Consider the following 18,052-nt stretch of genomic DNA (forward strand, 5'->3'; position numbering starts at 1 on the left):
ACTCCATTAAAGAAAAGCACATTTCACATTTGAAATGTACGTAAGCGTATTAAACAGTTATCCAGGCTCATGAGTGATGCATTAGGCGTTGGGCCTGCTATTTCATACCAATATTAAAATTAAAAGGAGAAACCACAGTCAACTAAAATGTTATCATATATTAATACTTCATTTACTTAGGAAGACTTTTATTAGAATCCTAAACCCATTTCTATGACCTCTGAGATAAATTATGATAGGTTGAGTGTCCATGGGTGAAGGAAATAGCTGCATCCGCAGGACAGATGGACTCAATGTATTTATGTGGTCCTGAAGCAGGATGTGGATCTGGTATGACCCCTATTAAATTTTAACTCACATGCCTAAATAATGATGCTGATGCTGTGCAGTCTTCTTCCTGGCCCTTGCTCTACACAGCTGGAACCAAATGATCCGCTGAACAAGATTAACACTAGCATGGCTCTTAAGGGAAAGGTTTCTGATATAAACTTTTTTCTAAGTCTATCACGTGAGATGTTTTAGCTGTTGCCTAACACTGAGCTTTAAAACAAACTACCAAAGGCCACTTTACCTTAAGGTGACAGGCAGTTCCTTGAAGGGGCCAATTAGCAGAGTGTTAATGACCATATAGGTTTCAATTTTCCAGAGAAAGGCTTAAGCTCGTACATATTCCCATCATAGTTGTCCCTGCAGTCCATCTCAGTCTTCAGTGCCTGCCTCTCCATACCTCTGCTCTAGAGAGTGCTGAACTAGGGATCTCTTGATCAAAGACTTAGTTCAAGCCCGGGTGAGTAGGTGAGGTCTTTTTGCCTCTATCACTTCTCCTGTTGGGCAGCTGGACACAGAAGGCATTGCTGGGCAGATATTAGGGGTTCATTTTTATTACTTATCTCAAAGGGTCAATTGTGTATATGAAAGGCAAAGATACAGGCTGTGCTGATGCCTCATTGCCCGTTAGGCCAAGCCACCATCATCTAGGACTAGAGTAGTGGATGTGTTAGCTTACATCATCATCTATACAGAAGAAATAATTTCCCGAATTGCATGAAGTGCTTTGGTGATAAATGACTTCTCTGCACTCAACTATTCTCTCGCTAAACATACCAGCTAGCAGAAGGTTAATATGAGCAATGTTTTAAACATAAAGGGTATTTTTTTTCTTTTTTTCTTTTGGTTTTTCGAGACAGGGTTTCTCTGTAGCTTTGGAGCCTGTCCTGGAACTCCCTTTGTAGACCAGGCTGGACTCGAACTCACAGAGATCCGCCTGCCTCTGCCTCCCGAGTGCTGGGATTAAAGGCGTGCGCCACCACAGCCCGGCCAACATAAAGGGTATTTATGTAATAGTTTAGTATTTATGACTACCTCTTAATGGTTATCTTGCTATCTTTTGCAGCTATGTAATAGGCACGGTTATACAATCATCCTACAGGATGTTACAAAAGTTTTCATGATGCTATTACGTTCAGCTTACTTAGATGTTGGCATCGTGGCCTCCTTGACTTATTTTTCCTTCCCCTTGGTGGGTTTTAGTACTCCATGGTATTTAACAGTTTCTAGACCATAAGCCACAAATTTGGAAAGTCCACTGTGGTCTGAAACCTGAGGGATAGTTTACATAGAATCCTTTGGGGTACTAGTTAAGTGTTATATAAACTGTAAGAAATCAGCAAAGGTTGGGTAGATATATGGTGGGTTATGGTGGGTTGTCAGCAGGCAGAATCTCCTAGGAAGAGTCTTAGCAATGGTATTTATATGACCATTCGGGAACAGTACAAATCTCCATATAAATAGGAAGAACAAATAAGCATTATGATCACTGTATGGGCTCAGAATATAGATATTTAAGAGTGGGGTTTCCCTTCAGGGTCCTGTCATAGAAAGTAATGGCAGGTGTGCTAGAGGAATTGATTCCTTTAGCTTTTGGGGTGGCATCAGAGAGTGGGCCTGAGATCTTGAGCCAGACATTTTTCCTACTTACATCAATAGACTGGATCAATAGTGTGCCTGTGTATGTGTGGGTGTGTTAATATATACATTAGTTACTATAGGTAGTCCACTTAACAGCATAAAAACAGCAAAAACCTGACAAATGTTAGCATGCTTCTAGAAGGTGTAGAGCTGGCTTTGTCGAACACATCAATACGAGGTGACTCTCTTGAGGTTACCATACTTTTGTGGTACTTACCCTTTGTCCTTTAGGACCCGGGCTCCCAGGTGCTCCTCTCGCCCCAACAAGACCCTACATGTTGAAGATGAAACATCTCAAACAACAAACTCACAGCACCTTTACCAGAGCAGTAGTTATACCTTTCTTCTACAATGCATTTTTAATGATGGATTTTAAAAATGATATTCATTAGCCTCCCTACAAATAAATTTTAAACAATCAATACCATGTGCTCCTCCTAATGTTCTGCTTTTAAATATTCCACTTTTTGGAAAAATGTCAGTTCTGTGTGAGATGTATTGGAAGGGTTTAATATTCATTGGACAAATAGTGCCCAGAAGGAATGCACATGAGCAACAGAGGAAGGAGATGTCCACTCAGCCAGTCAACCCAGCCTGCTGTGCATGGTCCACCAAAGAGGCAATGGCTATTACTGTTACGATTTCTTTGTTATTATTAAAGATATCAATTAGAACCCCATGTGTAAAATTTATATATTTTCTTAGCCCATGAAAAATGCCATAAATGATTTTAAATTCGTATCTCAAAAGTAGTTTATAATGAAAGTTAAGTTGCCATATTAAAGTCAAGTTTACTGTTTTATTAAGTCTCCTATAAAGATTTATTAGAAAATAGCACAAATATAAATGTGTAGAAGGCAGTTCTTGACAATGCGATCATTTAGCCAAACAAAAATAGTATGTTCCCCATGTGCTCTTCATAGCTGTGGGCTTTTGACCTGGTTTACAGTATCAGACATGAAATCCCTCCTGTGTAGCAGGCCTCAGCTGCAATCACAAAGCAGTTGGTTCCCCATAACCACCATACCACTATTGCACCAGTGGGTACAGTTTGCAGAGCCTAGAGTTGGTCAAGACCTTCAATTCTTTTCTCCACCAGCAATCCGCACAGCTAGCCAGCAGGGACTTTTCTGGTCCATTTGAGATTGATCTATGCCCTGCAGCCCTAAAGCATGGTGTCTTCCATTCTCCGGTCTTTCCTTGTTGTCATGGTGAGTAACAAGAGCAATGGTGGCACCCTGGGTTGTTCTGGGTGTCTTTGGGGCCTCCCTGACCAAACACTCATAGAAAGACATTCTGCTCCTGGCACTGAGATTTTTCATTTAACAGTCCATGTTTTCTGTTTCGTTATGACCTCTGGGTAGATAAAAATGGATCAAATTTCAGGATCTTAAATTTACTCATTCTTTTATATGAATGAAGACATTGACAACTGTGTTCTAGTCTTGTTTTAGAAGTCAATATGTCTAGGAACATACAGAAAACAAGATTGCTTTTACGAAAGGAAGCATCATGAAACATAATATAACTAATTTTTGTAAGGGGAACTTCCACCCTGACACCACTGAGGCTGAACTTCTTCAGACTCATGCTAACATTGTCAAACCATGACAAGCAAACGTTCCCTCTTTAGGGGCAAGATTTAATTATCTTTCTGAAAACAACAGATGGGATATATTTAAAGCCCAAGTTTTACTTACCAAAGGCACATTTCCTATGAATTTCAACTGTTTGTGAATATTTGCATTTTTAAAAAAATGTTGAAAAACATATGCTTGTGTTTTGTTAATTCCTCAGATCTCAGCTGTATTTTGGTTACTGATTCTATTTTCTTACAAAAGGAAGATTATATATATTATATATATATTATACATATACATATATATATATGTACATTAGTTCAGGTTAGAGACTGAAATTGGTTACTATACATAGCAGGGGTAAGGAAATTCAAGATATTGAGGAATGTTTCAGAATGCTCATACAGTTTGGGTGACAAGCATCTCCATTACCTGATACATGACTGATTTTACATGAGACCCCAAAGAGAGCACAGTAAAAGCAACGGATTTAAGTTAAAGTAGACATTCAAGAAAGGATCACAGAGTTTATTCTATACTTACAGGTAATCCCAGTGGGCCCATGGGTCCTGGAGCCCCAGGAGGACCTGGGTAGCCCTATGATTTAAATGAAATATGAAAGACATAAAATCAATTATTTTACTTTAAGAAAAAAATTAGCAAACTAAAAATGGTAACAAAAACAACAGCTTGATGAGATCATTCTTTCCTACCCACATTGAAGCCCAGGAAATAGTCTACAGGAGGACCACAAAAATTAAAGGTGTTTTTATATGGAAGTTGCACATCCATTTGTTAGGTCCTTGCTTGGAAAAGAAGGTCACTAGGTGGCACTGTGTGTTGCAGCACCAGGAAGACATCTTCCTCTTTCTGTGGGCCATGGTAGCTATGCTCTGTGATGCATATTACGAATTACAGACTCGTAAGAGAAGGTAGAGAATTCCACAGCCAAGAAAGGTGGATGAAAATTAGTCCCTCAACTTTTAGAAAGAACACATGGATTATGGCACTAATGCTGATTTGGAAGGTGCCTTAGGGGGGTAAAGATTCTTGAACTTGGTTGACTTAATGCAGATGTTAGTTTACTACCTGTCCCAATTATAATACCACTAAAAATAATCTCATGGTGCTCTTCTGATGGTGTAGAAATTAAAAGTAAAGCGTGAGAGGGAGAATGAATTTGTAGGTGATGTTATGTGCCACCAGACATATATTTTCTGAAAGGGGAAGTTCTAAAATGGATCACAGTCGTCCCTTTAACGTCATATAATACTTACAGGCTATTTAATAAACTACAAATACAACCCAGATATAAAATTTACTGGTTGTCATTATCTTGACGATATAAGAAAATAAGATAAATTTTTGGTGCTTAATCTGTAAAGTGCTAAAAAATACCCCTCATAGTCAAAGGTGGTGGAAGAGAGGTTGAGGGCATATGCAATAGGAACTTTATTTGCACAAGAGCATGCAGAAAATTAATTAAATTTTTTTAATCCAGTATGGCTAATTATAGTCATTTAATTATTCTCCCACAACTATAGAATACTTTTACTAAACAATTTTACTTTTATGCTTTTTCATGGATTTGATACCACAGAACATCATTTTAGGATAGAATACAGTTGAAAAGGAAATTTCAATGGAAATTTATTACCAAATAGCATTTTCACTTTAATTCTGGTCAAGGTGGGTTCTTAATGTAGGTTGTTGCAAACAGAGATTTTACATCATTGAACTCTTACCATGATTCCCTTTTCCCCCTGGGGACCAACTGGGCCTGGACTTCCACGCTCCCCCTTTTAAAACAATAAAGGAAAAAAAAAACCATTGAGTTATGTCAATGATTGATCTGAGGTTAGAAACAGAAGCCACCAGAGCCATAACTTCTATGCATACTTCATCTTCATTTTTAATATCTTTGAAACTTACAAAGTTTTCATGTTTAAATTCACAGCTATGAATCTTCTAATACAATAGTTCTCTTGTTTGCAATCTTATTTAAATGAAGATAGAAAATATGGATAAAGAAGCTCTTGTAAGAAGCATGTAACTTGCTAAAATTTTACAAATGAGAATTCTTTTGACTTTTATTGATTACAGAGCATGAAATTCCTGAAAACATCAAGCATACTGAAAAAATGAGCTTTATCTATAGAACAATTGATGAAATTATTTCCCTGGTCTGTGGAGCTAGTGCAGAACTGCAGATCTCATTCTGGAGGGTCGTGGGAATCAAGCCTTCACTAGAAAATTAAGACTAAATGTAGTTACATTAAAATTCCTTGCATTCTCAAAACCTCAACCCATTGACAATATCAGAATGAAAAATGACAATTCAAGTAGAATTATTTCTGTATGTTGTTATGTTACTAATAAAATCATGAAGCATATATTAAGAACTTATATTGCATACAAAGTTAAACTTGCATTCTCCTCTCAAATAACTATAGATTGGTTATTAGCAGAGGTGAAATAATTAGAGGAAAACTGAACTGTATACTGTGAATAGCTCTCACACAGGAAGGGCTAGAGAGATGTAGATGGCTTCCTAAGAGGAGGGGAAATTATGTAATAGAGCCCAGCGGTTTGTCTGTGAACAAAAGCCTGGGATGGGAGAGAATATGTTAGAGGAGGTGCATGAGCGTGAGACTGAACACAGGGACAGATGTTTAGTAAATGAGTTCGAGGAAAGAGAGAGTAATTTGGAAGCTTAGTTTTCTGGTTCAAAACTGGAAGAATTATGGATTGGTTTTTCTGATCATACTTCTGCACGGCCCACTTCGTACTTGCTTTTCAGATTGCATCTTTGCAGCCAGCAGGGTACCCTACCCTTTACAAATTAGAAACAAATACTTAATTACTCATACTTAAACATCTTTAGGAGATTCATTAGAGGTAATGTGTTATATTTTTGAATACATATTCCTTTTACCAGCATATGTTCTTTGTACAAAGTAATAATTTTTATCACTACATTTCCAAAATGCATATAGCATACCATGGCCACATGCTCTAACTTTCTTACTGTTTCTTGTGTTTCCTTCCCCTTTTCCTCCTACATCCCTGGTGGGCTCCCTTCTACTCCTACTAAATTCCACACTTGAGAGAAACCATGCTTTGGTTATCCTTTCAAACCTGGCTTATTTCTCTCTCTCTCTCTCTCTCTCTCTCTCTCTCTCTCTCTCTCTCTCTGGATTTTTCGAGACAGGATTTCTCCATAGTTTTTGATTCCTGTCCTGGAACTAGCTCTTGTAGACCAGGCTGGCCTCGAACTCACAGAGATCCGCCTGCCTCTGCCTCCTGAGTGCTGGGATTAAAGGCGTGTGCCACCACTGCCCGGCCTGGCTTATTTCTCTTAACACGATGATCTCCATTTCCAGTCACTACTTGCAAATGCTATAATTTCGTTCTCTTTTATGTGTATTTGAGATTCTAAATGTCTCTTGGATGCACATATCTTTCCCTATATTTGGAATAATTTTTTTTTGTACAGCTTGAGCAAAGAACTATGCCTGATGTGCATAGTTCAGCTCTTTATCTACTTTGAGAATCTTTGTTTTCCCCTCATGACCGTGTCCCAAAGCTTTTGAAAGCCATGGTCATTCACGGTCATGACTGCTTTTCTTTCCTTTGCTGCCTGAATGCAATCATTCCTTATTCATACTTTCAATCTGTGGAACGTTTTTTCCTGCTTACTCTAATTTAATGGTTGTGCTTTTCATAGCTTAAAATTTTGCTTTATGGTGTCCTTTATTACCAAAGTTCCTGAATTCCCCCCGAATCTATTTATCTACTACATTTGTCATCCTTACTACTAAATCTCTACTCTAAATCCTGAATTGACTGTCTTCCCTCATTGTCTGTTTGTTTGACTCCCCTTTGAGGTCACTGGTCACTCTCAAAAGTAAACAACTTTTGAAAGCTTTGCGCAGCATTTCAACCACTACATTATTTTTGGATTCAGTTATTGAGGAGCTGTTAGCTTTTGTGGGAGTCATATTGCCTTGTCTTTCCATTTGTCTTGTGTTTCTATGTAAATATTTTTGCCTTTGTTGGGATATCCCTTCTGATATTATGTTAAAGTCTTCTTAGTGGGTAACTTTATCTTGAGCTCTCAAACTTCACCACTACTCAGCGGAGAGGAAGTAGATGACAACAGAACAATACAAAAACAATCCAGATATTTAAACCCAACAAAAAACCAACTAGAAATGTCAACTATATTCCCTTAAGGAGAGGAAAAAAAAAGGAGTTAAGATACTTATAGACTAAGATGAGGATTGAAGAGCTATTCAAGTTAACATTATTAATGATTAAGTAATAAAATGAAGGTGGGCAGTGAGTGAAAAGACAGATTAAGTGACAATGGAAAGAGAAAAAACGTATGTATTGACCACAGAAGAAAAGATACTAAGGGTAAGTAAACACAATAAGAAAAGCACAGGGCAAAACCAAATACTCAGAGAGAAAGCAAAACGAATAAGTAGTTCCTCCTTGCTGAGGAGCAGAGAATGAAGATGCTCCTTCTGCAGTTTACTTGGTATTGCGAATGGGGGTTAGGGTATTGAGTAGTGTTCTTTCTAGAGCAGATAAGCTATAGCAGCTCAGACAGACTATTTGCAGGCTGACTCCATCGGGCTTTTTACTGGGTTGTGTAGCTGCTGTGACCACTATTAGGCTGAAGAATTGCCAGCGCACAGGACCAGCCATACAGGAAAGCAGGACCCTCCTTCAGCTGTTGCTGCCATTTGAGCCTGTGGGCACCTGGCTGGATGGTCCCTGGTGCCAGAGGCACTCTATTTGTGTCCAAGCAGCCTCTGTGTGTTCACCAAGGGTCTCTGGGACTCTGATGTTCTGCTGTAGGTGTGTGGACACACAGAAAAGTGATTAGTGTCTCTAACTCTCCACCCTCTAGTCCCCTACCAGGACAGTGAATGCGTTCTAATCAGTTAACATAAAATAAGGTTGAAGTTAGCTGGGAGTTCTTAATACAAAATAAAATAACAAAGGAATTACCTTTTCACCCACGTTTCCAGTTATTCCTACTTCTCCGGGTAAACCAACAGGTCCCTTGTTAAAAAAGAAATAACAGAAAGTATGTATACATTACATCACTCTTGTAGCATGCTGGTTTTAAATCTCCTATAATTACTGTTTCTTCTACTTCATCCTAATTTTTCTGGGGGCGGGGAGGAGAATTCTTTGTAGAATTGGTTCAGAGCCTAGGATTTCACATTAGAATTAATTGATTCAGTCAGTCAAAAATATCTAAATGAAAACTTAATGCATAACAGACACCTTGTTGGGAGACAATGCAGTCTCTGGGCTTATGACCTAATAACCAACAGGATGCTATAACTATATCTGAGCTTTCATATCTACTTGTTGTAGATATGTTACCATGAAATCATTTTTGTGATTACCTTCTTTGAAAGTATCTTAATACCCATTCATGCTCATTTATTTTTTCAGTTATATAAGGATTTGATGTCTGTTCTGAGTGGCACTGGCTGCTGATGTAAGACAGATCCAGGCCCTGTCTTGCTGTCATAGTTAGCTTCAGCTATCAGTTTGATACAATCCACAGTCACTTGGGCAGAGGGAACTCAATTGAGGAATTACCTCCATATGCTTGGCCTTCTGGCATGTCCATGGGGGCATGTTCTTAATTGTTAATTGATGTGGTAGGAGGGGTAGGACTGGGCTGTATAAGAGAGTTAGCTGAGCAAGCCTGAAAAACCAAGCCAGCAAGCGACCTTCCTCCATGGCTACTGCTCCAAGCTCCTGTCCTGGCTTCCTTTGATGATGGGACTAAAAGCTGCAGATTAAATAAGCTCTCTCCTTTCAGGTTGCTTTTGGTCCTGGTGTTTAATACAGTAACAGAAATGAAACTAGGAACACTTGATGAAGCAAGGCATCTTGTAACATGGAAGGAAAACCATTAACAGTTATAAGTTATGACATAGCTCATAAAGGAAATAATTACGATGCCACAGAATGAAAAGGCATTTTAGCAGGGAGAGTCTGGGAAGGGAGGAAGCCAGACATTTAATCTGTAGCTTGAGTAGGAAGAGATCAGCCAGCAAAATGAAGAAGAAAGCAGGGATTCCAGGCTAGCATACAGCCTGGGTGAGGAACACAGTCGTAGGGACAAATGACGGACTTGGGCTCTCTCTGTGTCTGTATTGTGTATACTTATTATTCCTTCTTTAATCGATATGGATAGCAAAAGAACAACATAGAGTAAGTATTCGAGCAGGAACACATCCCTGCTCTTTCTTCAATTGCAAGGAATTAATAATTTTTTTACTTTTAAGAACACATGAAATTTTTCAATAGCTACCAAGTATAGAACCTGCCTAGATAGAATTTTATATAATATATATTTATAAATGCAAAGAAGTGAACCACGACCAATGGGTGACTGGGCTGAAACTAGCTTAGTATGATTTTATCCATCCACGCAAGCCCATAGTCATATCTGTTTCCATATCTAGTGGGTTGATTGTCACATGACCCTGGATACAGCAACATGTGGGTTGATTGTCACGTGATCCTGGATACGGCAACATGTACTAGGCACTTTGTGTGTGAGCATGACTTCATCACCACAACCACTGACTTTGGTAGTGTCAATTGGAGTCTCCTGGGACAGATGCAGCAGATGAGTTTAGCAGAGGAGATTAAACTGTATGTGGAAGCTTAGGCTATTTTTGAGTGCTTAGAATCTTACTATTCCAGTAGGCGTGGATTGTGTTTTATTTTGAAAACTTAATTTTTACATTCTTTTTTTGTTGTTGTTGTTGTTTGTTTTTTTAAAAAATTTATTAATTTATTAAGGATTTCTGCCTCCTCACCGCCACCGCCTCCCATTTCCCTCCTCCAATCAAGTCCCCCTCCCTCATCTGCTCGAAGAGCAATCAGGGTTCCCTGACCTGTGGGAAGCCCAAGGACCGCCCACCTCCATCCAGGTCTAGTAAGGTGAGCATCCAAACTGCCTAGGCTCCCCCAAAGCCAGTACGTGCAGTAGGATCAAAAACCCACTGCCATTGTTCTTGAGTTCTCAGTATTCCTCATTGTCTGCTATGTTCAGCAAGTCCGGTTTTATCCCAGGCTTTTTCAGACCCAGGCCAGCTGGTCTTGGTGAGTTCCCAATAGAACATCCCCATTGTCTCAGTGTGTGGGTGTATTCATCGCGGTCCTGAGTTCCTTGCTCGTGCTCCCTCTCCTTCTGCTCCTGATTTGGACCTTGAGATTTCTGTCCGGTGCTCCAATGTGGGTCTCTGTCTCTGTCTCCTTTCATTGCCTGATGAAGGTTAATATTCAGGAGGATGCCTATATGTTTGTCTTTGGATTCACCTTCTTATTTAGCTTCTCTAGGATCATGAATTATAAGCTCACTGTCCTTTATTTATGACTAGAAACCAAATATGAGTGAGTACATCCCATGTTCCTCTTTTTGGGTCTGGCTTACCTCACTCAGGATAGTGTTTTCTATTTAACAATGTACATTTTTTTCATCTTTTCTATTTGGATCTTTAACCCATCTGGAGTCTCATTGTCACAAGACTTAGGATGAGGCAGGGATTGTGCTTCTGTCCATGTAGTGACTCAGTCCTCAAACAACATATATAAATGTGTATACATATATATATATAATATATACACACATATACTTATATACACACATATACATACATATATAATGTGAATATGTATGATATAAATATATATATAATGCTGCTGTCCTCTATTGATTTGTGGTACCACTTTTAGGCATAGCTTATTTCTCATATTTCTATTGTATTCCAGCGCTAATTTTTCTGTTTTTTCCCTTTATAAATTTCTCACTTGTCTTTTTTTTCAAATGCTTCTATATCTGTGTTTAACTGTCCTTATCAAAATAAGTAAGCCAAGGGAGGTTTGAGTTACTCCTAACAGCTGAGACACACAGGCTTTAAATCCATTTGGTCTTTCAGTCTATATCAACATTTAATATGAAACAACCCACACATTTGGCAATAGTGGGTGAATCCATTTTTATATGAAACCCATCACATTTTCATTAAATTTAACATGCTACCAATGCACCTATATTTTTATATTTCTAAAAAGAAAAATTCCAATAAGCAAATGCAATTCGTCAGTGATTTAAGAAATATTCCATTTTCAAATGTTATTACGGAAAAAAAAGGCATGCTGAGTTGCGTTATTCAAAATGTTCACTGATGATTTCTGTAGAGCAATTACACATCCCTGTGCTATTTCTGTTAGGCTTACCGCGCTTCTCATCATGGGAAGAAAATTACTGTCCATCCCGCTAATACTAGGCTTCTTTATGTAGCTTATTTAGAACAAAGAGAAGAGGTGAGGACATGACATTTGTCAAACTGCTTTTTAGAGGTCACAAACTAACTATGATCCAAAGAGGCTCTTTGTGAGCCTGAGCCCTAGGATCCAGATGGCTTGGAACAGACACAGGCAGTTCCCAGAGGTTAGGGAGCAAGTGAGAAAGAAATCTTTGCTATTGCTAACCATTGATATTTTGAAGCTGTGTTTCATCGCAGAGTAATTTGGTTACTCTGACTGAGGCAGGGTACAAAGTCAGTAGGATATGGTGCTTGTTTACATGAGAAACCCCACTCCTTCCTGTCCCATGTAACAGCAGTCCCAAGGGAGTGGGGAACTACTTCAGTTAAAAAGCTTTCTTAATCACCTTAGACACATAAGTAACAAAAACTCTTCATCATCTTACAACAGTCAATTTTGTCTTTATTTTGATCCAGTGGCTAATATTTTCCCAAAGATACAATGAATTAAATCATGCACTGACATAAGGTTGGAAAACTTGAATCTAGCTCAGATCATTTATGCAAAAAAAATGTCTTTCAGAAATGGTTGTAATTATCAGAACAATGCAGCATGCATACCACTAACAAGGCAACCACCATCCACAGTAATAATAAAATGAACAAGAAGAGGATCTGAATAAAGAGTATTTGGAGGTGAGAAGAGAAAGCAAAATAAAGAGTTGTCTTGGAGGAGAGTGGGAATGTGCAAAGAAAGCCAAGGAGCAAAGGTTCAAGGGAAGAAAAGCATCATTGTTAAGGAATAACTTTGAGGGAGTGACGGAATTTGACATTGTAGGGTCAATGGTGACGTCTAAGGACATCTTTGGTAGCTTCTGCATGTTTAGACGTGACTGCTGAAGGGTTAACAGTGTCCATGTGAAGGAAGCATGGAAAACAGCTTGTGGAGTCAACTCTCTTGAGAACTTTGGCAGCCGAAAGGAGACAGAATTACTAGTGGAGACCATAGCTTGTAAAATTATTCTATTGAGAACAGGATTTCTGCTCTGCCAGACAACTTAGAGAAAGTTCATCTACGACAGAGGTACACTGCTGAGCAGAAAGCCATGATACTTAAGATGTATTTCCCCAAAGCTTCACAGAGTGATTTAAAAACAAAAAACCTGATATGGGAGCCTAACCCACCATAAGTGGGTGGGACCAATACATCTGTAATTGTAAGGCAATGCTGGCGGGTTTAATCTCCCCCCATGGGCTATCTCCTCGCCAGCTCCCCATCTCTCAACAGCCTCCTTGAGCTGAAAATTCTTTACAAGCCATAAACTCATGCTAGGAGATATGTTTTAGTCAATGACTCCTATATGGTTCTCTTTATCATCATCATCTTCTTCTTCTTCATCACTATTATTATTGCAAACACTTTCCAAAAGCAAAAGTCACAGAGCCCCTGATTTGTTTTTGTATTCATCCAAGAAACAGGCACCTCATATAAGTGCAATCTAGGACAAGATACAACTCAGAACCAAGAACAAATGTGTTTTCAGTTTTCAAGTGCTCAAAGGCTAACTGGGTATAAGTGGGCATAGCTGCAATTCATTTCAATTGATTACCCATGGGTACCAGAATAGAAAATGAAACTATCCCAACATTGTTCCTTTCTATTCATTCTTTTTCATCAAAAAAAGGTCTGGGAAAAATGTCCACAAGTAGAATGATGATGCTGGATTCCTGTCTCATATTCTGTATAAAAAATTCATCTCCAAATGAATTAAAGGAAGGCCTCCATGAGACCTGAAATTTGGAAACAGTGACAGGAAAAAGTAGGGGAAGCCATTCGGGGAACTGACATGGCCAAAGACCTTCTGAACAGGATCTTGCTGCTCAGGAGGTAATGTCAGCCACTGAGAACTGGGAATTCATGGAACTAGAATGTCTTTGCACAGCAAAGGAGATGGCTAAACCAGTGGACAGTTAGCTTACAGAAAGAGAAAACATGTAGGAGGGACACTCTCCACCATCACAGCTTTCATATTGCTGACTTAGTTCTCACATCACATTATCTCCTTAAAGTAAATGACTTAAAATAATAAACCTTTACTTTACCTTTCTTCCTTCCTTCCTTCCTTCCTTCCTTCCTTCCTTGAGAATTCAAATCAAAAGTTTTATTTGAAAGAAAGAAGAAAAGGTGTTTTTGAATGACGGGAAGCAGAGGTCCCCCTCAGGCTTCCAAAGTCAAATGTACAAACTATTCTTCTCTCCCTCTCTGGACAGTGGCAATTAGGACCTGACCCCAACCTGGGGCCACCACCCCATGCTGACTCTGCATGTCCTGAGAACCCTAAATTCCACAAGTCACTATCTCCTCTTCAAAGGGCTGTGCCCTTTAAGACAACTCTCTTGCAGGAAAGGAAAAAAATGGCAGAATTTTTCGGAAGCATTCTCCCTGGAGGCCTGGCTAGGGCTGGCTCCTGGAATTTGTTTAGCTCAGCACTTTCGCTAAGCGCGGTTTCCTGTACCCCTGTTTCTGTAGGTCAGAAACTATGGGGTGGCTATGGACTGCATCAACAGCTCTGGCTCAGAGCTCTGGCATAATTGCTGTCACAATGAGGTGAAGGAATGTTTGCCTCTTACAACTAGTCACACACTGTCCTGCCAACCACATCACATGCATTCACAGTGTATAAGTCCACCTTTCAGTCTTCTCTCTCTCTCTCTCTCTCTCTCTCTCTCTCTCTCTCTCTCTCCCCCTTTCCCCCCCTCGCATACACGCACAGAGGCCAAGGAAATGGTCTGTCTCTATTCATCTCCGCCTCATTCCTTTAAGACAGATTCTCTCTCTAAGGCTAGGCTGGCCGACCAGTGAGATCCCAGGATTCCTGTCTCTGCTCCCCAACACTGGGAATACAGGCATGCATAGCCATACTCAGATTTTTATTTTCAACCTGGGTGCCGGAGATTTGAACTCAGGTCCTTCTGCTTTCACAGTAAGTACTCCTCCCCACCGAGCCACCTCCCCTTCCCCAAGGACATTCTCCATCCCCAAAGAAGAAAATTAAAGCACTCTTCTCTGAGGAAAGAATAGCAAAGGTTCATCATGCAGTTTTAATCAGTCATAATGACTAAATTCTATTGTTGGTTAGTTTTGAGATTATATTAAGCTTACTTTAAGTCTTACTAATTATTTACTTCCTGTAGTCTTTTTTCAGTTGAACGCATCTATAGGAACCTCTAAATTATTGCCTAGTGATGTCCACTTTTCCATAGATGAGATGTGAAACAGTTCAGTATCTATAATGTTTAAAGTAATATACCAAACAATTTAGAGTTAATGAACACCAAGGTAAAGCAGATAACAAAAACCGGCCAGAGATAAAATGATATGGAATTCCAGCAAAACCGGGAGTCACAACACATAACGTTGGCTTCTCTTTGACATTTTCCCTGGAACACAGCCGTACCTACTTGCTTATCAACCCTCCCTGCAGCTTTTTCAAGATGTAAGTAGACTCTAGTGCAAAACAGACCATATGGCTCACACGGCTCAAATCCGTTCCGCTGTGTATTTACTGGAATGCAAAACAGTTGTGGAAGGCAATTTCCTCACGTTTAGGAGATACCAACAACATATGCCTGTTGGCAAAGAATGCCCATCGATGATTTGGTAAGCTCAGCACCTCATCTAACATACAGCGAGGAACAGGGCAGCATCTTCAGCTAGAACATGTTCTGCTTGGGAGCTAAAAAAGCCATGTAATAATTGAAACCATTCCATTTTCTGCAAAGCGGGGTATGTAATGGTCTATTTAAAGATTTTGTTAACTGAAGCCAAAATGCGAAAGGCCAAAAAGCCTGATGTGGAATAAATCAACTTTTAGAATTAAGAAGAAATATTATTTTTCCTCCTAAAGTCAGTAAAAACTTAAAAATGTTCTATTTCTATTTTCCTTTTTAGTAACCACATCCTACTGATTCACTTGAAGCGTAATATAACATTAGAATATTTCCTAGTTGAATGAGGTGCTGTACATGTTCCTATACTTAGCAAAGTATACTTCAAAAACTACTGTGTCTTAGAGAGTGTCTCAGATGCCTCATGGGAACTCAAATCTTCAACATGTAAAAGACTGTGTAACAGGATGAAGGATTGCAGACCTCAGAGCTTTGGAAATTTACGCCAAAATACAGCTTACAGAGCAAATTCCCTAGACTTGTTCTCTGTTGCTTCTTAGATACCTATTACCTTTAATATTTGTATCAGTGTTTGTATTTCCCTTTCAAACCACATAAACTACTGAACTGAAGAAAATCACTGATATTTGAACACTTTTTACCTTGAAAATGGCAACGTTGTATATCAATCAAGTGGGGACTTTGGGTGACCAGAGAACCAGAAGTTCAGTCACACATGAAAAAGAAATCCATTTCCAAGCACTACATGGGGACGCGTGTTCTCACAGAACTATTTCTCTGCAGCGGGTCTTCACCTTTCATGCCTTTGTCCTGGGAGGCGGCCGTATAATCTGTTGTCCATTTAGACAGAATGGAAGGGGTGGATAAGAAAAGACCATGTACTCTAGCTGAGTATCACAGCAGAATTCCTATTTTCTTTTCTTTTTTGTGTATGTGTGTATATGGAGGCACTTAGGCCCATGCGCATAGAGAGGCCAGAGGTTGAGGTTTGGTGTCCTCCCTTCTCTGTCCTCCCACCTTTATTTGAGACAGGGTCTCTGAGAGTGGTCATCAACTGGCTAAACTGGCTGGTCAACAAGCTTGGGGGAACTACCTGTTTCCTCCCTGTCCGAGTTAAGGCTAAAGACACACATTGCTGTAGCTGGTGTTTTTCACATGAGTGCTAGAGATTCGAACACGTGACATGTCCCTGTAGGGCGAGCACCTCACCAACGTTGCCATCTCCGCAGTCTGAGAGTTCCTTATTTATTTATCTACTTTTATGTGTATTGGTGTTTTGCCTGAATGTATATCTAAGCACCATATACATTCCCTGTGCCCACAAGAGGTCAGAAGAGGGTGTCAGACACCCTGGTACTGTGAGTGACAGAGAGTTGTTTGCCAACCGTGTCTATGCTGGGAATAGATTCTGATCCTTTGGAAGAACAGCCAGTGCTATTAACTGCTGAGTCATCTCTCCAGCCACAAGATTCCTTTTTAAAATATGATGAGTATGAAACACCACTGAAGGATTCTGGGAAGAATGTTCCCAGATGAAAATATGGGCCTGGGGCCAGGAAATCCCTGAACATCAGGAAAAAGTGGTAACTAAGACACAGCACATAGAAGAGCTACCCTCGAGAGCGCATGTGGATGAAGGAAAAGACAAGGACAACTCACACTTTTTAATTAGAGAAAGAAGGGAACACTTCTGCATTGCTGGTGGGAATGCAAGCCGGTACAGCCCCTTTGGATGTCAGTGTGGCGGTTTCTCAGAAAATTAGGAAACAACCTTCCTCAAGACCCAGGAATACCACTTTTGGGTCTATATCCAAAGGATGCTCAATTGTGCCACAACAATATGGGCTCAGCTATGTTAATAGCAGCACTGTTTGTCATAGCCAGAACTTGGAAACAACCAAAATGCCCCTAGACTGAAGAATGGACAAGGAAAATGTGGTACATTTACACAATGGAGTACTACACAGCAGAAAAAAATAACAACATTTTGAATTTTTGCAGGCAAATGGATGGAGCTAGAAAACATCATTCTGAGTGAGGTAACCCAGACCTAGAAAGACAATTATCACAGGTACTTACTCATAAGTGGTTTTAAAACAAAGCAAAGAAAACCAGCCCACAAACCACAATCCCAGAGAACCTAGACAACAATGAGGACCCTAAGAGAGACATACATAGATGTAATCTACATGGAAAGTAGAAAAAGATAAGATCTCCTGAGTAAATTGGGAGCATGGGGACCTTGGGAGAGGGTAGAAGGGGAGGGGAGAGCAAGGAGGGGAGCAGAGAAATATGCAGAGCTCATTAAAAATAAAAAAGAAAGAAAGTGACCTGACAAGGGAGAATAATGTCTATTCTTGTTTTCAACAGTTTTCCCTCAGACCTCTGATTTTAGGATAATTTTAAGGTGTATACCTGAAGTGTTTTTTGATTATTTAATTATCAGTTTCCAAATAGCCAGGCTTTTGATAAATCATTCATATTTTCAAATGAAATCTCTAA

At 39.5% G+C, this 18,052-nt stretch overlaps 1 protein-coding gene across 1 annotated transcript in view; it reads right to left on the bottom strand.

Annotated features, from left to right (window-relative positions):
* Positions 1-18,052, bottom strand: part of Col24a1 (collagen type XXIV alpha 1 chain) — a 228,645-nt gene that overhangs the window by 106,416 nt on the left and 104,177 nt on the right. The window contains exons 25-28 of the mRNA XM_041678738.1: positions 8,568-8,621; positions 5,294-5,347; positions 4,092-4,145; positions 2,186-2,239 (exon numbers count right to left, since the gene is read on the bottom strand). Of these exons, the coding sequence (XP_041534672.1) occupies positions 2,186-2,239; positions 4,092-4,145; positions 5,294-5,347; positions 8,568-8,621 (216 nt within the window). The remainder of the gene's footprint in view (positions 1-2,185; positions 2,240-4,091; positions 4,146-5,293; positions 5,348-8,567; positions 8,622-18,052) is intronic.

Source organism: Microtus oregoni, unplaced genomic scaffold (assembly GCF_018167655.1).
Source record: "Microtus oregoni isolate MIOR12 unplaced genomic scaffold, Mior012 000000F_ref0000247, whole genome shotgun sequence".
Lineage (NCBI taxonomy): Eukaryota > Metazoa > Chordata > Mammalia > Rodentia > Cricetidae > Microtus > Microtus oregoni.